At 39.1% G+C, this 26,525-nt stretch overlaps 1 protein-coding gene across 4 annotated transcripts in view; it reads right to left on the reverse strand.

The window, feature by feature from the left end:
- SGK3 (serum/glucocorticoid regulated kinase family member 3) overlaps positions 1–26,525 on the reverse strand; it is a 125,035-nt gene that overhangs the window by 37,654 nt on the left and 60,856 nt on the right. For all 4 annotated transcript variants that reach the window (XM_087420492.1, XM_004436251.3, XM_087420491.1 and 1 more), the window contains exons 2-5: positions 18,520–18,736; positions 13,487–13,570; positions 8,856–8,928; positions 944–1,019 (exon numbers count right to left, since the gene is read on the reverse strand). In XM_087420492.1, coding sequence (XP_087276618.1) covers positions 944–1,019; positions 8,856–8,928; positions 13,487–13,570; positions 18,520–18,597 — 311 coding nt within the window. In that variant the 5' untranslated portion in view covers positions 18,598–18,736. The remainder of the gene's footprint in view (positions 1–943; positions 1,020–8,855; positions 8,929–13,486; positions 13,571–18,519; positions 18,737–26,525) is intronic.

Raw genomic sequence — 26,525 nt, forward strand, 5'->3', positions numbered from 1 at the left:
GAGGCCGAGTCCCACATATAGCAACTAGAAGGATGTGCAGCTATGACATACAACTATCTACTGGGGCTTTGGGGGGAAAAAATAAAATAAATAAACTCATTAGCACGAAACACACAGGGACGGGAAAGCACCTTCATGTTAAGGGGCTGCCTGGAATGCTGTGTTGAGGACTGGAGGCCTTGTCTGGTCGACGTCACCCCAGGTGGAACAAGAAGTGGTGGCACGTGTGCCCAACTCTTGCCAACTCCATCAGCCTCATCTCCTTTCTGAAAACCCGTGTTCAGTCACCATGAAATGTTAACACTTAAGTGTCCTGAACATTTCAGGCTTTTTGTAGGCTCTGTTACACGTACTGCTCCCTTTCTCTAGGATGCTCTCCCTATCTTTTTCTCTTAAATGACTGCACAACCTTTAAGTCCCAGAAAGCCTTTTTTGAGCTCCCCAAGAATTGCTGGCCACATTTTCCTCTGTTACCTTCTAGCAGCTCTATTATAAACTTTCCTAGCTTTAATTGCTTGTTTATATGTCAGTCTCTCCCACTAGACTAGTAGCTCATGCCTCTGGAAGGTAGGGATGACACTCATTTCTCTTTATATTCCCAATGCACACAACACGTACTTAATAAATGCTTTTTGAATACATGAATAAATATAATATCAAATAATTAGCAAAATGTTTTAACTGTGTACTATGCAAATTTCTTTCAAGTTTGATTCAGAAAACTGTTACAGGTACAAAAGGAAGAAAGAAAATAACTAGTGCCTTGAGTTAACGGAGGGAAAAGGAGTTAAGAACACCAAGGGAAAATGCTCGAGGATGATTTTTACAAACATATACAGCAAGATAACATTCCACAGAATGTGTGAAATCTGTATGAGTAGCTTATTCAACATCCTTAGGTTTGGTTTCAGTGCCTCTTGAGAACACAACGAGAATTACTTACTGGTTGTAAAGCTCTGGGTGCCTAACTAAGTTCTGAATGAATTCATTCAGTCCTGCTCTTCTTTGTTTAATAAAATCTGTTAAGAGAGACATCAGCTATTAGGATTATTTATGTCAGACTATGTAATTATCATCAAAACAGTTATATAAGAATAGACAAGCACAAAACAGTGAATTTTGATTAAGAAGCTATTTCTTAAGTCATGTTTCTTGATATACAATAAGGATTAAATACTTGGAAATATCTATTTTTAAATCTGTAAATACAATGATTATAAAATTAAAATAAAGCAGATAACATATCTCCCAAAAGAAAATTCTCCAAAAACGTGCTTATTTTAGGTTCTAAATAGACTCACTACAAAACTTGGAGAGGCATTTTGCTTTGTCCAACTCCTCACGTACTATCGGGTAATGAATAAAAATTAGCACAGGATACTGATGACTAAAAATCATACTAATTTTTAAAGAAACAAGAATTACTAGAAATCTTTATTACTGGGGAATGGTGATTAATTGATTGAGTACCACTAAAACTATGCTGCTAAAAAACTCCCGCTGCTAAAAACCCCTTGAAAAATATACTGGAACACTTTCCTAACAAGTAATTGTCCAGCATCTTCAAAGCGTTTTGATTGTTGATAACTGACTCATCAACAGCAGTTTAGCAGTAAAGGTTAAGCACAAAGGTTTCTTAGTATTAGAAAACTTTATTCAGATATCTTGTCTCTGCTACTTACTAGCTAACTGAATCTTTCTAAGATTTAAATCCTTACTCGTAAAATGAGGATAACAATATTTATACTTCATGATGCTGTTATAGGACTAAATGTGACAATGCATATAAGTTTATAGTAGAATGCCTGGTAGATGGAAAAAGCACAATCTTTAGCTACTATTATTTTTGTTGTTGCCATTATTATTCGTTATTGGGGGGGGGTCCAAAAGTCATCATCCTAAACCCTAATCCTTAAGAAATACACTCTAAAAATTGAAGCAACAGGAAACTTGAGAGAGTGTCTCAAAATGGTGAACGTCTCGATAAAAACCTATAAACAATATTCAACTTAATAGTGACTTTTGGTTTAGTGAAATGATTTCTGCTCAATAAAGGTTTTAATGTCTAGTGTTTGTCACCAAAGTTATAGGTTGTTTGTGGTTACATAGGTTTATTTCTGTTTCTTAAATGTAAGGTACGGCTATAAAAGAACCAATATAAATTAGATCTGGTCTCCTAGATCCAGATGCACGTGGCACTTTTTTCTTGTTCAACTGTGGATTTCTTAAAGAATTTCAGGAAGGTATTTTGTAAAGCTCTTCCAAGGGCATTCTTTACGTCATCAGACAGTAAAGCATATATGAGGTTTACATTAAAAACTGCACTCGAAGGACAATTATTTTTCAGGAACTGGACTTAGTAACATAGGAGGGAGAATTAAAATGAATGACTACATTTGAGATATTTAAAGAAAATCTAATGATTATATGGAAGCAGCTTTAAATTGTTCTGTGGATGCTTACTGAAGGTACATTGTACATTGCGAGATCAGCTGTGAAAAGAGAGAGCAATTTCCTTTCTTCAGTGAGTTATGCACTTGCTGCACTAAGCACTACTAGACTTTCCATTTCATTACTGGCTTTAAACAGTTTTGAAAGCTCTATGGAAAGCCCTATATAAGAAAATAAAGAAAAGAGGTCAACAATGAAAGAAAAAGGCCGGTAGTAGTCAGAATTTAGGGCCAATGCCGAGCTTATTTTTAAATCAATATTAAGCATGCAAATACCTGAAAAAAATTCCAGGTACGACTAAAATGCATACCAGCCCATTATAGGCTAAGTTCCAAGAATTTATATAAGGCTGACCTATTATCTTTAAGAATTATAACTGGTGATATACATTTTTAAAAATCTCTCCAATGAAGAACTTCCCTGATTGTACCTACTGTAATTCAAAAGAAATTTCAATTAGAGACCGAAAAGAACTTAATGCTTAGATAATAAAATGAAAGCTTTAGTTACCAGAATAAGTATGAAACTGACCTATACAGATTTCTGTCATTTCATTGCTTCAAGAAAAATTACCCAAGAGAAGACAATCCCCAATACTGCAGGGCAGGGAAAAATTATCAGGCTCTAACTTAAGTAGACCTTGGGTTTTAGTCCTAACACTGGTACTGGTGGCCAGAGCAACCTGATTCTATTCATAATCAAAGGATATTTAGAGCTCACAAGCAGCACAGAGATTCTTTAGTCTTAACCCACTCCTTTCAGATTAGGATACAGGGTAAGATTTTTGTAACGTTCCAAACAAGTAATTTTAAAATAAAATGCACATAAAAGATTGTGAATTTTGTTTTTAAAGGCATGATGCATAAATCAGTCAGTAAAGAGATAAGAGAAACAAACAAACCTGGATGAGTCTAATTCTGCTACATATTAGCTGTGTGGCTTGGGAAAGTGGCTTAGCCTTGCTGAGTTTTTACTTTCCTCGTGTATGAAATAAAGGTAAAAGAAACTACCTCATAGTTATGAAGTCAAATAATAGCACAGTTATGATCATTACTACTGCTACTATTATTATTATAGTTATATTAATATATTATTGTATTATTATAAATAATTATTATATTATATACCATTATAATAGTAGCAGTATTTTAAAAAAACAGCTTGCTACAGTGAAAGAACACTGGAGTTAGAGTCTAAGATGTAAATCTGAGTCTCGCTTGTGCCACTGGCCGGTTTTACAACCAGAAACAAACTCCTCCCTTCTTTCATCTGTTAAATAGGGGATAACATTAAATGATCTGTAAGGTCTCTTTCCAGCTATAACATTTTGTGATGGTCATTCAAAAAAGAAAAAAAAGAGCAAGACTAGCTAACAAAATTAATGTACCTAATTCAGGATCCTCAACTATTTGAAAGTTTAAGATATATGGTAAGTGATACTTAAAATCTTTAACCTAATATTAAGTGACTGGTTGAAATGGCATGCACGCATTCATTTATTCACTCATCACTTTACAGTATGCAAGGCACTGGAAATGCAAAAGTGTTTTACTAAGACACAGTACCTATCCTCGAGAAGTTCAGAGTCTAACGGAAGACAACTGTAAACAAATCACTACACTCAGTCACAAGTGAGAGGAATTCACAAGGTGCTGTGAGAGTATAGAAGAGGTTCCCAACCTCACCTAGGGATTAGATCTTAAGAAAAATTTCCTCAGGCGTTGGTGCCTACACCAAGTCTTATAAAGAGCTAGGTGGGTAAGAAGTCTAAAAAAATAACTATCTATAGTTAGTAACTATTATATATCTATTCTACAGTTATTCTAATAATAGAATAAAAGACTAGAATAATAATGGGGAGCTGTCTCTTTATTTTGTACAAACATATTTCTCTTCAATTAGCAGAGGTTAAAACTGAGAAATTAAAAGTGGTTTCTATGTAAGCCTTTGAAGGCAAGAATCATTCCTTTAAAAAATTTTTTTTTCTTGGGCCGGCTCCGTGGCTTAGCGGTTAAGTGCGCGCGCTCTGATGCTGGCGGCCCGGGTTCGGATCCCGGGCGCGCCCCGAGGCACCACTTCTCCGTCCAACGTGAGGCCGAGTCCCACGTACAGCAACTAGAAGGATGTGAACCTATGACATACAACTATCTACTGGGGCTTTGGGGGGAAAAACTGAATAAATAAAATCTTAAAAAAAAAAAAAAAAATTTTTTTTTCTTTAACCCTTAACACAGTGTCTTGGAAGGTACTTCATTGATGTTTGTGAATGGATAAATAAAATACTGAGCAAACAATTATACATTCTAGCATTCACAGTCTCTAAATTTCATATGCTCCATCTCTTATTTAACTCAAATTGTTTTTACTTTGTAACTTTATTTTTCAATAATAAAGATAAAATAATCTTGTTCTTTTTTAAATTACAAAAAAAACTAGTTTATATATTGACCTCATGATCCTATCAGCAAAAGGTTTGATATTAAACTGTTTAGAATATAAAAAGTATAGCTCTCTCTGTGTGTACTCCACAGAACTTTAGATTCCAAATGAAATTTTAACTTTCAAAAGTACAGGCAGAAATAATCCTTAAAATCTGTCTTCAAGTATGTAAAACTTATCCTACAGAGGTTGGCAACCACCAGAATAAAGAAGTGAGAAAAAGAAAATAAAGACATGGGCTTAAGCTGCAGCTTAAGAACTCAGAAAGATGTATACAAACACCTTATACAATGGGTGTCAAACATGAGCTAAGTTAAAAGGGCAATTTCCTTCTTCATGCTCTAACTGGCCCATCTACGGCTAGTGCCAAGTCCCATCAGCTGGGCCCCTGTGTCCTTCTGATAAAACCTCAGTCATCTTGTATAGCTTTCTTGCTTTCAGTACGATGTCCTAGGACCATCTTGTACATTTCTTGCCTTGGATCTGGAATCACCATCTTTCCATGGAACTCTGGTTCCTTTAAGGGGGAAATGGTATTTAGAGATTACAACCTGGACGCTAGGCGTGTTCACTGCTACTTATTTGTTACTGATTTTAGGCATTTCCAGGGAAGAGCACTAGGGAACATGTACTGTTTTAGAAAGAGAAAAATAAATATAATTTCATACTACATTTCCAAATAAAGTTAAAAATTATAGGATTTTTACTTAAAATCTTTGGTTTTATATTTGTATTTCTTTCTTATTCAGCTTAAAATCTTCATTCTCATGATATTAACATAATTACAAAATACTAACTCTATATTATTAACAAGACTGTTGAATGCAGTGTAAAATTTCCTTGCACACTTTTGGTCCTTAACGTATACCCTATGAGGAATATATAGTTGAAATTCTGTTTTGAAGTCATTTAAATTAATTATTCTCGGGCCGGCTCCGTGGCTTAGCGGTTAAGTGCGCGCGCTCTGATGCTGGCGGCCCGGGTTCGGATCCCGGGCGCGCCCCGAGGCACCACTTCTCTGTCCAACGCGAGGCCGAGTCCCACGTACAGCAACTAGAAGGATGTGAACCTATGACATGCAACTATCTACTGGGGCTTTGGGGGGAAAAAAATGAATAAATAAAATCTTTAAAAAAAAAAAAAAAAAAAATAAATAAATAAATTAATTATTCTCCATGTGTTTACACCACTGAACGAAATACAGTTAGGTTTTTTCCTTCAGTTTATTCTCAATTGTTAAAGATTGTTTTATTATTACATGTTATTATTTTTTAAAATATGCACATGGTTCTAAAGTCAAAGCTATAAACAAGATTCATCCAGGGACGTCTAACTTTTACCCCTCTTACCTCCCACTGGCCTTTCCCTCCTCAAAGTCACTAGTTTTTAGTTTTTGGTTTATTCTTCCATTATTTCCTTTTGAATCCCCACACTCTTTCCTACACAAAAAAATATACACTATAGACATCTGCATCCTGTTTTTTCCACTTAACAACGTCTTCTGGAGATCAACCCATAGTGACGCACAAAGAGCTGCTTCGTTCCTTTTTACAGCTGCGTCGTATTCCAACGTTGGAAGGATATCTCAGTTGTTTCCAGTTTTTGCTATTAAAAATAGTGTCACAATAAACAGTCTTGTATGCATGTCATTTCATAAGCAGTTTATCTCTGAGACAGATTCCTAGAAATATGATTTCTTGGTCAAAGTGAAATGTATATATTTTTGCTAAATATTACCAAATTCCCTTCTATATGGATTATACTACTTTGTATTCCCACCAGCAAAATACAAGAATGCCTGTTTCCCCAAAGCCTAATCACATGAGCATCTTATCAATCTTTGGTTTTTTGAGTATGACTTAGATTTGATCTCCCCAGTGAAGGGCTTTCCAAGATCTCTGTGAGCATGCAGTCTATTTCACTGTTGCAAGTCATATACAATATGCTCAGGATTGATTTCAAATTGTTCTTCAATAAAAATCAATTTTTAGTATCAAATAATTAATCCACCAAAAGATAAACAACACAGGGCATTCTGTCTGCTATTCTGCTTCTAACAATGAAGTAGCAATGTTGCATGTCTTTATCTCTTTGCCTTCTTCCCTTGATGAAATGATTCCGTCTTTGGGGTTCAACTAGTGGCTCTACAGAACTCCAACTTGAGTTCAAGTCTCATATTGTCACTAACATGCAGTCTGACTCCTCTTCAATGTCTTTCTGACACTTCAAATTAACTAACTCTCTCATTCGCCCAGGCCTGACACTTAGTTATCTCTGATTCTCTTCTCTGTATGTCTCCTTTACCTAAGCAATCACCAAGATTTCTTACAGATTTTTCATTAAAAGAGTTCCTGCATATGGCTCAATTTTTAGTCCCATTTCCATCATGTCGCCACTTCACTCAAATAACTCTAAGGCCCTCATGTTGCCAATAAAGATGTTTTTCAAACTGTGCTCCACAGACATACTTCACTGCTGTACCAACAAGGCAGCTCCATTTTTATTTTTATTGCACACAACATCTATTTTTTTCTACACACAACATTTTCTGCATAATATTTCACTGGAAAAAAGTGTTCTGTGGCTAAAAACAAAAGGAGTACAAAAGCCACTGGCCTATAGAATCAATTCTATGGAATGTATGATCTGGCTCTTGTGCCATCTCAATCTTCTCTTGCTTCTCTTCACGTATTTAAGTAATATTTATTGAGAACCTAGTATTTAGCAGGCACTATAAATCAATAAAAAAGACAAAGTATTCATCTTCATAAAATCTACAGCCAAATAAGACAGACTGGCAATTACAATGAAGTGTGCTAAATTCTCCCAAGAGAAAAAAATTCTACATATAATAGGGGAAATGAGAACCCTCTCCAATCCTGCTGTTCATAAAGTGTAACAGAATAAAGTTTCTAGTTGAGACGGCTCCAGGGGATGATCCAGCAGCCTCGGGGTAAACTAAGTTTTAATTAAAGCAAGAATGTGAAAGAAATATGAAAAAGATGGAGGATAAAGAGGAGTTTGTTAATCGTAGGAAGAATTCCACAAGGAACAGTGAAAAGGTTTGGGAGGGAAAGGAACGGTATAAGGTTAGGATGTAGAGAGGAAGCACAGTCAAGATACGCGATTTGAGAGCTAACATCTTGAGTAGTGACCAAGAAAGCAGCCATGTAAGGAAACACAGGTTTAATGGGTTATAAGCAAATTAGTTACAGAGTACAGAGGTAAGACAGTGGGGAGGGAGGGAACTCTAACATGTCAGGATTCTCCTGTGGCATAGACAGATGACTTTTCTGATAGGACTTCTGGTGGATAAGGGGACTTGTGTCTCTCTATAAGTAGCAGCCATTTGTGACCTAGACTGATTTCTTGGATTCTAGTGAAAAGTTCCAAGTTTGAGGCTTCAGACATATAGCTCCAGATCCCTGAGATCCTATGTGTCATCAGGCTCCCCAAGAGTGAACAATTGGACATTTTCTTGGTATCCCATTCAGAAGTCTGTAGGGTGCTGAGTACAGAGTAACTGTTTAATAAATGTTTCTGGATGTAACAAAGAATGTCCTTCAGGGTTAGAAAAGTACTTCAAATTATCCTTAATGATTGAGAAATTTATCTGAAGCCAGACTGCTTGAATTTAACTTCCAAACCTGACATTTATTAGCTGTATGTGACCCTGGGCAAATTAATTAACCTAACTGTGCCTCAGTTTCCTTAGCTATAAAATAGTGACGATAATAATAATACCCACCTCAAAGGGCTGTTGTGAGGACTGAATGAATTAAAACATGTAAAGTTTAAAACAACGCCTGGTACACAGTAAGCACCTTCTTGAGGCATTAATTTCATAAAGCATGGGATTAATCAGCTTTGTAAAGTCCCGTGCTACCATACGGTGCAATGAAAATGTGAACCATTTCTTCAAACTTCAACTGTCGCTTACGGCTGGTCTATGAGTTATTGCTTACCTGGATCAAAATTATCACCAAATATTCTCTTGGCAGGAATCTTCAGGGCCATAGCAGGAAACTGTTTCTTTAACTAGAATTTAAAAACATAACATTATATGAACTTAATTTTATAAGTCTTCTAGTTATGCATATACCAAAACAAAATACAATCTGATTTTCAAGAAAACCCATCTTAAGACATACTTTTAAATATATCATGATCAAATGTATAATATTAAATTAGACTAATAAAATACCATTAGTCTGACTAATCATCCTTTTGTCCCAATAAAACACTTAGTATCTCTCTGACCCTGGATAAGTTACTTAACATCTCTGTGCTTCAGTTTTTTTGTCTGTAAAATGGGGATAATTTTAGCACTTGTTTTACAGATTTGTTATGCGGCTTAAAGGAAATCATTTACATTAAGTGCTTAGACTAGAATCTGGAATACAAGTTTTGAATACATGTTATTCATCACTTATTACCTCAGGAGAAGATGTGATCTTTGTGTTCTCTCTATATAGACTGACAACTGTTTTCTAAGAAAGTTGATGAATTTTGCTTTAATAGGTTCTGCTCTAGCCCTCTGCCCTTAATATTCTGATGCATTTATTTATCAGATTTGCTTATCCCCAGAGAAAGAATAACTTGGACCTGGAGAAATTAAATTTGGGGCAGTAAAGTCATAAAAACAGGTTAATGCTTACAGCAGTCCCCCCCTTATCTGTGGTTTCACTTTCCATGGTTTCAGTTACCCGAGGTCAACCACAGTCCGAAAATATTAAATGGAAAATTCCAGAAATAAACAATTCATAAGTTTTAAGTTGCGCTTTGTTCTGAATAGCATGATGAAATCTTTCACTATCCCGCTCCTTCCCGACCAGGACGTGAATCATCCCTTTGTCCAGCATATCCACGCTGTATATGCTAACTGTCCATCTCGGTTACCAGATTGACTGTGGTGGTATCACAGTCCCTGCGTTCAAGTAACCCTTATTTTACTTAATAATGGTCCCAAAGTACAAGAGTAGTAATGCTGGCAAATCGGATACGCCAAACAGAAGTTATTGTTGTTAATCTCTCACTGCACCTAATTTATAAATTAAACGTCATCATAGGTACATACGTATAGGAAAAAAGATAGTATATATAGGGTTCCGTACTATCCACAGTTTTAAGCATCCACTGAGGGTCTTGGAACATATACCCCATGGATAAGGGGGCACTACTGTATTTTTTTTTGTGAATGTGTGAGAGATTAGCCCTGAGCTAACATCAGTTGCCAATCTTCCTCTTTTTACTGAGGAAGATTGGCCCTGAACTAGCACCTGCGCCCATCTTCCTCTATTTTATATGTGGGACACCTGCCACAGCGTGGCTTGATGAGTGGTGCACAGGTCTGTGCCTGGGATCCAAACCTGCGAAGTGCAGGCCGTTAAAGCAGAGCGTGGGAACTTAACCACTACACCACGGGGCTGGCCGGTTACTACAAACTTGATGTCAAAAACCACACACATACACAAACTATATATCTAACTACCAACTGACAAGAAATACAAAGGACAGAAGAATGTATTAATCACTCCACATCATGCACATGCTGTAAGCAAAATACAGACCGAAAAATGTGTAGACAAACGACCCTGTTTTTTCAAGAAAAAAATGCAAAGGAAAGAATAGAGAGCCAGGGGGGGAACACAGTGATTAAAAGGACATTTCATAGACTCACCAACCAGTCACATAAACACTGACTGAATATTTGAAATTAAGGCATTATTGTTAATTACTTTTAGATGTGATAATTGTGAGTGTTTCTGTGGGTATTTTTTAAAAATCTTTATCTTTTGAGAGATGTATACTAAAATATTTACATATGAAATGGTATAATGTCTGAAATTTGCTTCAAAATTACAGTGAGCTGGCTAGGGATAGAAATGAAACAAGAATGGCCGTGTATTGGTAATTGTTGAAGCTGGATGGTACATTATATTATTTTTTGTATTTGTACTATTCTTTCTACTTCTGTATGTATTCAACAACTTCTATAACAAAAAGTTTTAAAATGCAAACTACAGTCATAAAAACCACATTTAAACTGACAATTAAAATGCTTACAAGTTGGAAATTTTACTTTTTGTCTTTTCTTTTATTTTAAAAGGAGCACAGGGAAAGAATTAGTGTTTTCAAACTTAGGAAAATGCAGTCCAGGTTTAATCTCACTTCTGTAGATTCAAAGAACATAAGCGATACCATTTTCCTGTTTTCTTCTATGCCGCTCACCACAGGAGGCAGAACTTGAAGAAGTCATATAAAAAGAGAGAAGTAGACACAGAAAACGGGGAAATAAGAAAAAGATGAAAAAAAGGAAGAGAAATTCAGGAAAAATGAGGGAGATGGATGACAAAAACTCAACTACATGTTAAGAAAAAATTTTCTGCAAAAAGCTTAAGATGGGGTGTTTGATGGAAAGAGAACGAAAATGATCATGGTGAGGGGAGTACCCAAAACGAATTTTCCTACTATCGTTCTACTTATACTCAAATATTAACACTCTACCTAATTAATCACCAGCTATTTTAATCATGAAACCATCATGAGGATGCTAAACTTTTCACACATGCAGATTTCCACACTGAGTTTCTAGATGACATCCCCTATACTCCTTCTAATAAACAGTTCTACAAAGGAAACATGTTCAGAAGGTAAATCTGGCCCAAATAATCTTTTAAGCAAAATACTGAAAGAAATCTCAAATTTTCAATTATTAATACTGCACTGAACAAAATCTGATCTTATCTCTCTAAGAAGTTCATATAAACTATCTGTGTGCATGCATATATGTGTTATGTTACCATCATGTTATTTTTACCTGAGTATTACCCAGGTATCCTGATAGGTTCAGTCAGATTTGTACAAGTCTCAAAAAAATGATGCTCATGTATATAACCGTATCCAAGAATTTCAAATAAAGTTAACAGTTCATACCCAGCCTCCAATATAAACCATTTTTTAAAAAAATAACTAAAAAAGTACAGAAGATATTCTCATGTACAAACTCATATTGGGCATTATTTTGTTTCAAAAGTGTGACTTTATTTACAGTCAAAAAAAGATTATCTCAATATCCTTTGATTATTTATATATATAAATATAGCAATATTTAAAACTATCTATAGTAAGTTCAGTTGCATGTGCATGAAAGAAAAACTGAAGAACAGAAGAAAACACAGTAAAATATTAGTTATCTCTAAGCAGCAATGTTACAGGTTATTTTTAAGTTTAATCTAGTTTTACTTTCCTCTATTTTCCAGATTTTCTAGAAAATTTAGATTGCATTATGTATTAATTTTACATAGAAAAAATAAATGCCATTTTAAATATTGCAATATTATTTAAAAAGTTCAATTTCAATTAGTAAAGCATTTGAATATTATTTGGAACAACTACAGATATAGTGAAATGCTCAACAGAGATAAATCAGAAGCCTAACTTTCCTGACTTAACAAAACACAGCAAGTTGTGCAGCTAGACATTGTTTGATTCACTCTGGCCCATTTAGGAAGTAATTTATTTCTTAATTGAGATATGCTTAACTTCCTTCATATTTAAAATATCTTACAAGTGATAACCTACAGACTTTTATATCTAATTCTATTTTTAAAATCAAGGGGCAGGGTTAAGAAAATTTTAAAAATTACCTTTTTAAAGATAAAACAATTTTTTCCAGAGGATGTCTAGTAATCTACCATTCACTAAATAATGACACATGGAAATTCCTATTTATTCTTAGAGCAGAAGAAATTCAAATCTGGGATTTGAGGCACAAGTGCTTTTTTTCTTAACTGAAGCAAAGCTTAGAACCCTGAGCTACCTTAATACTCTGGGGTCAACGACAATCAACTCAGGAGGTGTTGTTTGGCCTCCTACGTATGTATGACCTTAAAGGCAACGCCTCCACAAACACTGGTCCCTGTATAAGATCCAGCCTGATGTGTTGTAATGATCATGGTGCTCATGCTTCCTACTTTACAAAGTATTTGCAATTGCAAACACTGGATTAAGAATAATATGTAATATCTGAATTATGAATATATAAAAACAAGTTTTAGTTATTTAAATAACTAATGATCTCTTAGATCTCACCTCCTCAGCTAATGTTAGAATGTCTGAAAGCCAATATTCATTTCAGTTGTGTTAGCTACTTAAAATCTGGAACCCAAGACTTATCTCTAACTAAGAATGAAACTATGGAAGGAAGGTAGGCTTATGACAGACTTTCAGACCTAAAGCTAATAGTTGGGCAATTTAACCAGAAATAACATGATGATTAACAATTATTAGAGAGGTAGGTAGAAAGAATTTATTTCTAATATTCTGACATCAAAATGTATTTTAAGCTGCATATCTAGTTTTCATATCGCCAATAGTTTCTTTGGAACGTCTCGACATCCCTCTCTACCATTTTTGGTAAGAATTACAAAGTTAGGATGCTTTTGAAGAATCTCTTACTCTTTTCTGCTTGTCTGATATATATATATACACACACATATATAAATTTAATTTAATCATTCACATAAATCTCTATTATTTTGGAGTTTTCTCAGATGTTTTGTTTTAAATAAAAATCTTGTAGACTATTACTTACAGTATTGTAAAGCTTATCAAATTCTGCGTATCTCCTGAAGACAAACCACTCACTCCTGCCCACTGAAACCAGAACTTTATAAACCTGTGAAAATACAAAATAACATAATAAAATCTGATTGCAAAAAAACCCATTAGCTATTTAAATATGTGAATAACCGGTTTCAATACTCATGAAACTGGTATTAGACGTTAATTTTTATATATGATTCTCCAAGATACACAAGTATACCAACTTAAACACTTATTTTATCTTGTCAAAAGGTGATATTTTATTTTTGAATGTTATAAAATATTTCTGTAATTTCCATACAATAACACAGTGAACACCATACCCATGTACTCATTATTTAGATGTTCTGAATTCTAACATTTTGCCATTCTTGTTTTAGATTTTTTTTCCCAAGAATAAAACATTATAGATTCAATTGATGCTATTCTCCTCTCTTTTTCCTCATCAATAACCATTACCCTGAAATTATAAAATATTTTCAAAAGTGGTGCTTGGTACAGAGTAGACACTCAATTATTAGTTCTCCTCCTTCCAGATCATCTTTTACACAGTATTTGTCAAACTAAGAATTTATCAGCAGATTCCCTACTACCATCTTACATGTGTTTAGTATTTTCATATATACATAATTTCATATAACCATAGCCAACAATCCTATGAAGTAAGCAGAACAAATATTACCCAACCCCCCCATACATATGAGGAAATGATGGCCCCAAAAAGTTAAGTACCTTGCCCAAATTCACAGAGTTAATAAAAAACCTAAAACTGAGACTAAAATCTCAATCTTCTAACCCTTCATGCACCAGAACCAGTATCAAATCATCAACCGCCGTCATATAGAATTAACTCTCATAATTCATCCTATAGGTACTCTTAGGATAACTCAACATACTAGTGTAGAGAAAATAGTCTGGGACCGCAAAGATCTTGTATCATTTCTAAAGAGAAAAATAACAAGAATCCAGGTCTATGAGGAAAGGCTCACTGATGTCTGGCTTGGTTATCAATCTCATTGGTTTACAGTGAAGATCAGGGGAAAGAGATCTGAGTTGCTTTGGGGTTTAGAATACAACTACCCACAGTCTGTGAGACAACTGAGAGTAACCCGTGTTTATTTTAGAAGTTGGGCACACAAATGTATATAAACTACCCTTTCCCACGAAAGACAGGTAAGCTACACTCACAAGTTCATAGTTAGATAATACTGTGAAGAAAGTACCTCCCTGATACTGTCTGTGATTATACCGTACGGATTCTGTCGTATTGTTTAAGATATAGTCACATTAATAGGCCCCCAGGGAGAAGGGTCCCAGAACGTAAAGCCAGATCCCTCTGTGAGAAAGGGGATAAGGTCTCACCTGGAAGGTGAAGTAAAGTCACTGGTATCAGTCACTTGGGCAAGAGATGCATTACTCAGACTGAGAGAAAAAGAGCGCCCATGCCCCCTACATGAGCTACAGGGTGATAACCTGGCTCTTCTGGTCTTAACCAAGAAAGCATCAAGTTCTCTTAGAGGAAGCTATTGGATAGAAGATGTTACAACTGTTTGTAAGATGACAGCACTCACATGGAGAGAATGCAGAAGCAGAGGGTAAAGAAGCTGGTGCCAGGGAAGTTGGGCCTTGCTTCTAAGACTAGACTACAGATCCGTCTCACACAGCATTCAGGATCAGACAGGCCTGAAAGCAGGACTGCTACAAAAGGATCAGAAACTCAGGCTTCTATGATCGTGAGCTTCTTAAGTTATTTGTGTTGACTTCCTGGCGAGGAGAGTAGGGCTTATAAAGGGAGGGTGGCTTCCCATGGTTACCCCAAGTACAGCCAAGTCTAGAACACAAGCCTAGTTTCCAGGCTGAAGCAGCTCTGCTGCAAATATATTCACAAGAATTAAGATAAAGCCTCATGAAGTTATTAATTAGCAGTATGACTTATGAACAAGGGTTTATTAAGTAAGTTCTAATAAAACACCAACAGGCAAAAACAAAAACTCTTCAAATTTTAAAAAATACTTTCATTTGCAAAAAAACACAATATTTTACAGAAAGCAATACAATGCTTATTACAATTATCTTATTTAGTTTTTTTAAGAACTATTTCCTTATTGTCTGCCTTGCCCCACCAGAATATAAGTTCCTTGAGAGCAAGAACTGTATCCCCAGCGCCTAGACCACCACCTGGAATAACACAGAAACTCAATGACAATCTGTTGAGTGGATAGATGAAAAGTATAATTTAGACTTGGTTTAAGTCAAGACATCCTAGAATGCAACACATTTCTCTGTGAGAAGCTTCATGGTACAGAGCTACATAAAAGACATATGAAAACCAGAGTATAAAAATATTATGGAATACTCAGTAACACAATATTTATTTTTGTTCCTAAGTATGACACAGGCATCTGGGCCTGCTGAGGCTGGAGAGAGTCTGCGTTGGGTGGGTGGGGTCTAGTGTGCTGACTAGAACCAAGTTTCCTGAGGACTGAGGATCTCCCTGAAGTGATCACAACTAACACGTGAACATAATACTACCTTTCATTCAACAAATACTTCCTGAACATCCATCTCTGTTCTAGGTGCGGGTGAAACAACAGCGAGGCAAGTTCTTGCTTCAAAGGACCATGCATTCTAGTCAGGTAAGGCACAAGTAAACACACACAAAATATGTCAGGTGGTGATAACTGTTATTAAAAAGTTAAATAGGGTGAGCGAGACAGAGAGTGAAAGGGGCAGGGTGGGGTGTGAAAGTGCTATTTTATATGGGGTGATCAGAAAAAGCCTCTCCAAAACGGCAACATTTGAGAATCTGAAGGAAGGAAATGAACAAGGTGATTTGGACAAGGCCTTTGAGAACTCAGGGGACAGCTCTAGAAATAGCTAGATAAGAGTGATGCTTCAGGCCTCCCTGACCCTTTCAGAAGACACGGAAACACTTCTACCATGAAAAATAAAAGGACACCTGAGGTAAGCCACTGCCTGTATTTGCTATGTACAAACTTCCATCAAACTTGGCAGAAGATTATGGCCCAAAGGTAAGAATAAGGAGAGGGAAGGAAGGAAAACTTTTCACACACTCCACTATTTTATCCAAGGTATAGTGACCGCTTGTTTACTATCAACGCGACATTTCTAAAATTTCCTTACATGAATGGAATAAATACACAGTGCTTAAGATATTGCTGCAACATAGAGACTGAGGAGAGGCAAATGGCCAGACGCACTGCACTCTCTCTGCTCTGGGCTTAGGTGCAGGGTATGGGAAGTGTGTTTCTTAAGGAAAGAGAACAGAAGACAGAGGGCTGTTTCCAGATCCTTGTCTGGGACTCTGGGAGAAAAATCACCACTTGAGGGCCATAGCCCCACTTAGTTAAGAAGGCAGAGGGGAGTGGTCAAAAGGTTTAGTTTAACTCCTCAGCCTTCCTGATCTCCCGTGTGACATGGACTCTGAGTTGAAAGTCATCTGCCATGAGGCTCAACTGGCAGCGGCCAGGTGACTCCCTGGTCAGAGGCCAGGGTAGACCACCTGAGCCAGGAGCAGGTGAAGGAAGTGTCAGAGCCTCAGTGGGCTCTAGAGGCATCCAGAGCCAAGGGAAAGCTGTGAGTTGCCACCCCCTCAGCCAAGCCAACAAAGAATAGATCACAAGTCGGTTCATTAACTGCAGATGCCAGCAATGGATGCCAACAATGCCCAGGGCTGGATCAGGTCAACCACAGATGGATGTCTGCCAGACCACTCACTCTACACCTAGAACAGCAAAGATCGAGAGAAATGACAAGAATGCAAGAGCCTTCACCAGGCTACCATGAGGTGAGCCATCGACTCAACAAACACCGTGAAAGGGGACCCCTCTTCTCCCATAAATCATGATGCCAAGTTAGAGAAGGAGTGTGCGTTCAAATAAGAGAAAGCAGAATGAAAACAGCCTGGACATTTTTTACTTAAAAGAGCTGCTTAAATTTTAGCTCAAACTAAATGTTAAATAGAATTAGGTTAAATGAATTTCTTCATACTATTCAGTGGGTAGGGGCTTACAAGGAAGATCAGATCAGTTAGAGACAAGATAAAAGACATTTTTTTCAGAGGGCAGGAGGGCAGGAAATCTCTGTCTATACTAACAGGACTACTGGAACTAAATACAATATCATATATTTCATTAGAGTAATTAGAAAAGTGACTATTCTCCAATAATAGTCACTGATACAGTGATTCAGCAAATATTCATTGTGCTTCCTCTGTATTATAAAGCCCTATTATAGATACTATGGTGATAAAAAGTATAATTATACATGGGCTTTGCTTTTAAGGTGAAAAAAAGAAAAAATACTGGATTAAATATTTCTTAAATTGAGGTAGAAAATGATAAATGTCATAAGAAAGATACTGCAGAGGGGCTGGCCCGGTGGTGTAGTGGTTAAGTTCGCTGTGCTCCACTTCAGCAGCCTGGGATTCACAGGTTCAGACCACAAGTGCGGACCTACACCACTTGTCAAGCCATCCTGTGGCCGCATCCCACATACGATATAGAGAAAGACCTGGCACAGATGTTAGCTCAGGGCCAATCCTCCTCAAGCAAAAAGAGGAGGATTGGCAATAGATATTAGTTCAGGGCCAATCTCCCTCACCAAAAAAAAAAAAAAGATACTGCAGAAATTTTAAGACAGTGCTTCTTAACACGGGATCAATGAGTTCCAAAGTCCACTGACCCCAAAAATGCAAACAAAGTTATGCACATGCGCTGCAGATCCATGTACATGCACATTTTATGGTGAGAGGTTCTATCAGACAACATCATAAGCTTCTCCAAGGGGATAGGTAAACAGGCAAATATCTGCACTGAAAAGGAAACTGTATTCCGTTGCAGTACACAGGGAAGACAGTGGAGGATATACCGTTTGAAAGATAAGTAAACCTGGGTATGTGGAGATGGGGGAGGACATTCTAGGTTAAGGAAGAATAAAAGCAGATATGGAAATAGTCTCTATACACAGTTTTTTCTCATACACTTTGCATTACATACTTACAGTAAACCTCTTCTTTTTCTCTCTGTGTTCATCAGAGCTGGGAATGCTTACACTTGGGCAGCTTTCCTTGTAGTCCATGGTATAATCTCTTTGGGTTTATTGCCTCAAAAGGACACCAAAAAATGAGTCCGAAGCAATAGTCAGCAGAGGACAAATACAATTAGCTAATCCAAAACATAAAACTTCTTGAGGTAATGTTCAAATTCCATCATGCAACCTTAACCAACAGGAAAAAAAAAAAAACTCATTAGCAAAACAATTTTAAAATACTATGATTTGTCATTCCTTGTTCACAGGACCCATTTTACGTTTATTCTGACAGGAATTTACTTTGGATCCTAAGTCTCAGCCCAGGTTAAAGATTTAGCTTCTGTTATGTCCCTATCAATAGGTGAACCACAATCAAACATTTGCATTCCATCTACCTTCCTATGTACTAAGAAATTCGGGAGCTTATACAGCATGGCTCATGTGGACCACGGGCTAATTCTCACCTAAGAGGGCTCTAGTTTGATGGACTTAGAGCAGGGTTTTTCAAAGTATGTTTTTCAGACATCTTGCATCAGGATGAAGATGTGGAGCTTGCTTCAGATTAGGATCCTATATAGTAGGTAACTATTTACCTTGGTTTTTTACAAATGAGGCAACTTGAAGCACAAAGAGGTTAAGTAATGTGCCCATCCAAGATTTGAACCCAGGTTGTCTGACTCCAGAGTCTCGACTCCTAACCACTATGCTATGCTGCATTTTAACAACTGTGGATAATTCTTATGCACTGGACCCCTGGTCAGAGATATTACAGTAGATCTTCATACAGAAAAAATGCAATTGTGTTAATATTATCATTCCGCCCATGGACAGGGGTTCGAGATGTTACATTGATGTCACCTTCGCTACACACAGCACCCCATTTGGTGTCTCCATTGACACCAAATACCACCTTTTAAAGGGTCAGTTTGCCAGTTTCCCTCAATGATTAATTTCAGAAAGTCACTCTGACAGATTAAGAAATTATATTCAAGTAATGATTTCAAATATCTACCAGCAGGCATTGAATATTCATGTATAATGAGTTTTAACTGATTATAAGGTTGCTTCCTTTGAGATAATTCAAAACTAACTTTGTTGGATTTCATGCTGGAAATGAGGTCAGGAAGGATTTATATGTAGCTGAATTAGTTGTTGGAAAACGAGGAAATGTAATGGCCCCCTCCTAAGCTCAGGGCCCAGCACTTGTCTGTAACTCAGAGCACCCTAAAACCCCACAGAAGCAGCTTCTTCAGTCCTCGTTTAGACCAAGGCAGCCACCTGACCAGAGCCTTGCCCTGCAGTCATAGCACCCTACTGCTCAAGACTCAGAGCAGATGGAACCCATAGCTCTTCTAAGGCAAATCAGCCTTGTCCAGGAGCCCCAGGACCCACCTCGGCCCATCCTCTGCATCCACAGCAGAAATGATGAGAGGGTGAAGCTTATGGTGTTACACTTTTCACACCTTTCTGTTGAGAATGTGGGATCCGGGGGTGTGGGGTCCTGTATTACGTACAAGCTTGAATGTCTGTTTGTACCTCACTGCATGGCCCAGAGCAGAACTACAGGAGAGCCTCAGGCCTTCCCTTTGGAAGGGACAATAAGATATGACATTAAGTGGCATCAGGAATAGAGGAGGGGGAAAGAGGTGGGGGGCAGGATAAGTTGTTTCATACAGGGTGCCCAGGGGACATCTAAGTATGCACCTACAGCAGGCAGTTAAGTGCAGAAGCCCGGCACCCAAATCTGGGCCAGAGATCCAAGTTCGGCAATTATGCTAGACAGTCTCCATTAGCCTTTCCAGATCCAATATCACTCTTCTCCACAGCCCAGAGGCTGACCTCTACCGATCTCACACTGAGGCAGCCTGCCTCCTGTCCTTGCCCTCTGGCTTCTGGCTGGGTTCAGCCAATGTGAAGAACTAACAGGAGATGGAAGGGTAGGAGGAGCAAGATGCTAAGGTATTTATTCCCCCTGCTTCCTTTCTAACAGGCAGTGCTTTCTCTACCTAAGGCCACAGTTCCTACCAGGTACTCCCTCTCCCACAGCTACAGCTGAAGGCCTGAGAGTAGTGATGACTTCCAAACACTGTTAGTAGAAGGGGTGCTTCCCCATGCCCTGCTGGTTCTCTTACCGCACCCACGACAGTTTAGTAAATAGTCCCTCTCTTAAGATTCCCTTCAATTAAGTTTGAGTGTGTCATGTGACTGATGCAGTAACTGGTACCAAGAACAACCCCAGGAAACAGACCCTCAAAAATGGGGTGCATGTTTGATGAATGCCCTGATAACCATCCTATGGAGGGAGGGGATGGGAAACTGATAATCTGGCACACAGTGTTATCATGATCACTCAAATTTCCTTCCATGGTGTCACGGGATGGAGTAGAGGTGGTGGGCAAGAGGCTGGAAGTCCAAGTGGATGATGAAAATGATTTCAAAGATTCTGACATGAGCTGGGGCTGCTTCTGGTTGTATTTCAGAATGTGCACAAAGCAAATAACATATTTGTGAATGCCCAAATAGATGGGTGAAAAATCTATGGCCGTTATAAAGGAGTCCTTTTTCTTTTATAGCTGATAAGCTGATAGGAGTAGGCATCAAGCCCAGGGTTTGATAGTAAAGGGATGCAGAGCTGATTAAACACGCAACCCTGCAAAGTCTCTTATTCTAACAGAGGAGTACTGGCTGGAAAGAAGAATGATCCTGAATCACGGATGCAGGCACTTGGGCAGACACAAATGAAGCCAAGAATGTTGAACTCTAAGTTCAGGTGAACATCCCTGCTGAAAGCAGCAACCGGCACTCCTCTGAGGAGACCCAGCCTCCAAACTTCCTTTCAAGTCGTTTCACAAGGAGATGCCACTTCTCCTCATGACATACTCTCATCTCCCCTCATTTCCTCATAACAGGACTTAGATCCCAAAGAGCCCAGAACGAAGTCCAAAGCCTACTCTGAGAGGAGACTGCCTTTATACCGAAAAATCTGCAGAATCTCGACAATTTTTACCAACAGGAGTCTGGAGAGCACATATGGGAATACATTCAAAGGATTTTAGACCAAGGAGGACTAAATATAAGATTTCTGTGACCCTTTACATGGCCAGTGTATCTCCATCAATCTTTCTCCAGATCTTCCCCAAGAGGAATCTGCAGCCATTCACAAAGGTGACTGTTCACTAAGGAAAGAGAAATGCATAATCCTTCCAAGGGTTACTGGACACTAGCTCTGAACTGATGCATATCCCTGGACACCCAAAACGTGGTTCACCAGTCAGAGCACCCATCTCATTCCAGAGAGGAAGTGAGAGATGAAGTCAACCCTGATATCTCATGGTGGGGCCAATGGGACCACAGGCCTGTTCTGTGGTTATTTCTCTAGTCCTAGAATTTTAGTAGAAATACATATACTTAGTAACTGGCCAAATCCCCACACTGGTTCCCTGACCTGTGTCATAAAAGCTATTATAGAAGAAAGGGCCATGAAGAGGTCCCGGGAACTCTCTCTCCCTGCTCTTCCCACTAAGAAAGTAAACCAAAACCACTACCAAAAACTTGAAGGATCAAGGGGTGTTGATTCCTATTATATCCGCATTTAACTTGCCTGTTTACTTGGAGCAAAGCCAGAAAGATCTTGGAACATGACTATGGATTACTATAAATTTAATGAGATGGTGACGTCAATCGCAGCTGCGATTCCAGATGTGATGTTTTTTTGCTGGAGAAAATTAGCATAACCCCTGATATCTGGTAAACAACTACTGACCTGGTAAATGCTTTCTTTTCTATCATCATCAGTAAGGACGATGAGATGCAATTTGCCATGAAGTGGCAGAAACAGCAGTACACCTTCATTGTTTTACCTGAGGACTATGACTGCACTGTCATAATATAATCTGGAGGGACCCTGATCATCTCAGTATCCCACAGATCACCACACTGGTCCATCGCATTGATGGCATTACGCTAACTGGACCTGGTGAACAAGAAGTTCCAAGCATCCAGGATGCCTTTGTAAGACACACATGCAAACCACAGGATGGAGGATAAAACCCCTTGAAGTTCAGGGATCCACTACATTGATAGTTTCAACAGTTCCAGAGGTCTGAGGCAGGATATCCCATCTAAAGTGAGAGAAATTACTATACCTTGCACCACGTCCACTAAGAAAGAGGCAAAACAACTGGTGAGCTTCATATCTGGGTATGCTGCTCTGACCTATTTACTAGATAACCCATGAGGCTGCCACTGTTTACTGGGGCCTGATCCAAGAGAAGGTTCTGCAGCAATCAAGCTGCCCTAACTCTTGGGCCTATGCCTCAGCATGCCCAACAGTACTAGAAATGACATGGCAGACGGGGATAGGGTAATCAGCCTCTGACAAGCACCAAGAGAGTAAGAATTGTAGACTCCTCAGGGTACTGTCAACAGCTATTTTTCATTTGGTTCCTGGCTTGCTACTAAGCCCAGGTAGAGATTAGATACCTGCCCATTAGAAACCAAGAGACTGTGTAACAAGAATAGCCTATCATGAAGAGAGTATTACCTGATCCACTGAATTATAAAACTGGACTGTACAGAAGCATCCCACTGGTATGGTAAAAAGCAAGACTGGGCCTAAGCGGGTCTGGAAGGCACAAATAAACTGCAGGAATAGGTGACTCCCCTGGTTCTTGCTCCTCCTCCCCCGTTAGCTCTCTCTCAACCCACACTCACGAGGAGGATCCTACAACTAGCTGATAGAGGAGGGAAAAGGCACGCCTGTTGATGAATGGACATGCATGGTGTGTTGGCACTGGCCAGAAGTGATAGAATACAGCCTTATTCAGGGATGGTCCTGAAAAAAGAGTGGTGAAGGGAAATCTTCCCAAATGGGCAGAATTCTAAGCAGTACACATCGTGGTCCACCTGTGTGTTGGGAGAGATGCATGCCAAAGGCACATATCTATACTGACTCATGCATGGGCAGTGGTTAATGGACGGCTTGCTGGTCAAGGAATTGGAAAGAACAAGATTGGAAAATTAGTTTCAAGAAAAAGCAGGGGTGGGGGTTGGGGGGCGGGGAGGGGCCGGCCCAGTGGCATAAAGTTTAAGTTCACACGTTCCGCTTTGGTGGCCTGGGGTTCACAGGTTCGGATCCCGGGTGCAGACCTATGCACCGCTTATCAAACCATGCTGTGGTAGGCATGCCACATATAAAGTAGAGGCCACTGGGCATGGATGTTAGCCCAGGGCCAATCTTCCTCAGCAAAAATAGGAAGATTAGCAACAGAAGTTAGCTCGGGGCTAATCTTCCTCACACACACAAAAAAAGATGGAGAGGCGGGGTCTACAGAAGCATGTGGATGATCCTTTCAATACAACACAGAACGTGAAAATATTTGTGTCCCATATAAATGCCCACTAGATATCAACCATTGCAGAGAGGCTCTCAATAATCAGGTGGTCAAGATGACCTGTCCTATGGATATCACTCAGCCTCTTTGCCAATCACCCATTGCTTGCTCAATGGACCCATGACAAAGTGGCCAAGGCAGTAGGGTTGGAGGGTATATAGAGGCTCAACAACATGGCCTTCCTCTCACTGAGACTGATCCAGTTGTAGCCTATGTGAGTGCCCAACCTCAGCAGCAAAGACCAACACTGGGCTCCACAATTGCGTCATCCCACAGGGGGAATCAGACAGCCACCTGAGGCAGCATCTGTCCTCACAGAAGCCAGATTTGCCTTCCCTGCCTGAAATGCTTCTGCCAGAACCACCATTCTTGATTACAGCAAGCCTTATTCATTGTCACAGAATCTTATACAACATCACATCAGACCAAGGAACACATTTAGGGCAAAGAAGTGTGGCAACAGGCTCGTAACCACAGAATTCACTAGTCTTACCATGCTTCTCTTCACCTAGAAGCAGAAGCTTGACAGAACAGTGGAATAGCTACAGAAGGTTCAGCTCTGGTACCTGCTAGGAGACAACACCCTATTACACCAGGAGCTGGACTGTGAGATGTGGTATATGTGCCACACCAGCAGCTGACATACGTTGCTATCTCCTACACAGCCAGAATACGTGGGCCAGGAACCAAGAAAGGCTCTTCTCAGCATTACCTCTAATAATCGCTTAAGGAATTTTTCATTCTCATTGCAACCCTGGGTTTGGTGGAGGAATGCTTCCACCCAGAACAGTCTAGTTCTGTTAAATTGGAAGCTAAGACTATCCACTAGCCATTTGTGGGCATTCAACCAATAGTAAGAGAGTGGTCACTGTCCCAGTGAGGTGACTGATCTGGATTTCCAGGAAGAACCTGGAATGCTGCTATACAATGGGAAAAGGAGGATTATGGCTGAATTGAGGAGATTCACAAATAGTATTGGTCAATGGGAAACTGTGGAAACCCAATAGATGGGACTGTTAAGGACTTGGACCCTGTGGGAGTGAAGGTGTGGGGCACCACACCAGGAACAACTTTGACCAGCTGAGGTGCTAGCAGAGGGCAAGGGGAACATAAAATAGGTATCAGAAGAAAAAAAGGTATGATTACCAACTTGAGCCAAAAGACTAGTTTCTGATGCAGAGACTATAGCAGTTTTGTTTTATTTTAGTTTTTCTCTGTTACTTTAAATGAAGAACACTGTTAGTGGTTCCAGGTCAGAGTGCGAATGAACTGGATGCAGTGACGGGGAGGACTTTGTTTCCCCTGAGTTAGGAACATGAGTTTTATACCCAAAGTATAAGAGTGAAAACTAAGGGGCAGAAAGGGGAGGACTGTGCTGGATATTCTCTATTTGTCTTTTCAAATCCATCTCCACCCTGCTCCACGCCCCACGATGCTGACCTCTACAGCCTGCACCCCACAGGCTCCCTTGCCCTCTAGCTGCTGGCTGATTTCATCCCGAGAGGCACTGGCAGGATATGGGATGGGAAGAGAGGGATCAGGGTATGTATTTCCTCACCCTGCTCCCTCCGGGGCAGGCTGCAGTTTGTTAGTCACTGCATCCTTCTCTCTAAGGCCAGAGCACCTGTCGGCGATCCTCTTTCCTCTGACTACCACTCTTACAGGGATAAAATGCCACAATTCTTGACCTCACGTCCTTGCACAAGTTTAAATCACCTGAGCCCTAGTTTCCTATCTAGAAAATGGGGCTGGCAACACCTACTTCATATGGTTGTTTTAAGGATTCAAAGTGGGCCGGCCCCGTGGCTTAGCGGTTAAGTGCGTGCGCTCCGCTGCTGGCGGCCCGGGTTCGGATCCCGGGCGCGCACCGACGCACTGCTTCTCTGGCCATGCTGAGGCCGCGTCCCACATACAGCAACTAGAAGGATGTGCAGCTGTGACATACAACTATGTACTGGGGCTTTGGGGGAAAAATAAATAAATAAAATCTTTAAAAAAAAAAAGGATTCAAAGTAAGTGTAAAAGACCTAGCTCTGAATAGGTAGTCAACGAATTGGATCTAATACATAAAAGTTTATGAAACAATGTTTCAAATTAGTTTTTATTCCTTCATTCAACAAACACTTATTAAGCATTCATTACGCATTAAGAATAGAAAGTCAAAGGTAAGAGAAAATCCTACCTGCAAGGAATGTATCTCATAGGGAAGAATGATAAGCAAGATAAAAATTTCAATAGTTGCCTAAGTATGATGTTAGATGTATGCATGGTACACTGTGAGAGTACAGAGAAGGGAAACAGACACAGACTGTCAAATATTCTCAGCCTAGCTAAAAATAAAGCCAGGCAAGTATGGGAGCAGAAGTCTGAAAGAGATCACACTTGTTTGCCTCAATTTTCTCTGGAAAAAGGAACTAGAATCATATGTTGGAAATGAAGATGTTGCTGTGAAGAAAAACGTAGAGAGATTAAGTCACCTGCCCAAGCTAGTACCCAGCTAATAGGCAACAGAGCTAGGATTCAAATCCCAACCTGTCCGACTCCGAAATCTAGATGTACTTGTTTGCTATACCACACTGTCTC

Source organism: Ceratotherium simum, chromosome 31 (genome assembly GCF_057802395.1).
Source record: "Ceratotherium simum simum isolate JZ-2026a chromosome 31, ASM5780239v1, whole genome shotgun sequence".
NCBI classification, from domain to species: domain Eukaryota; kingdom Metazoa; phylum Chordata; class Mammalia; order Perissodactyla; family Rhinocerotidae; genus Ceratotherium; species Ceratotherium simum.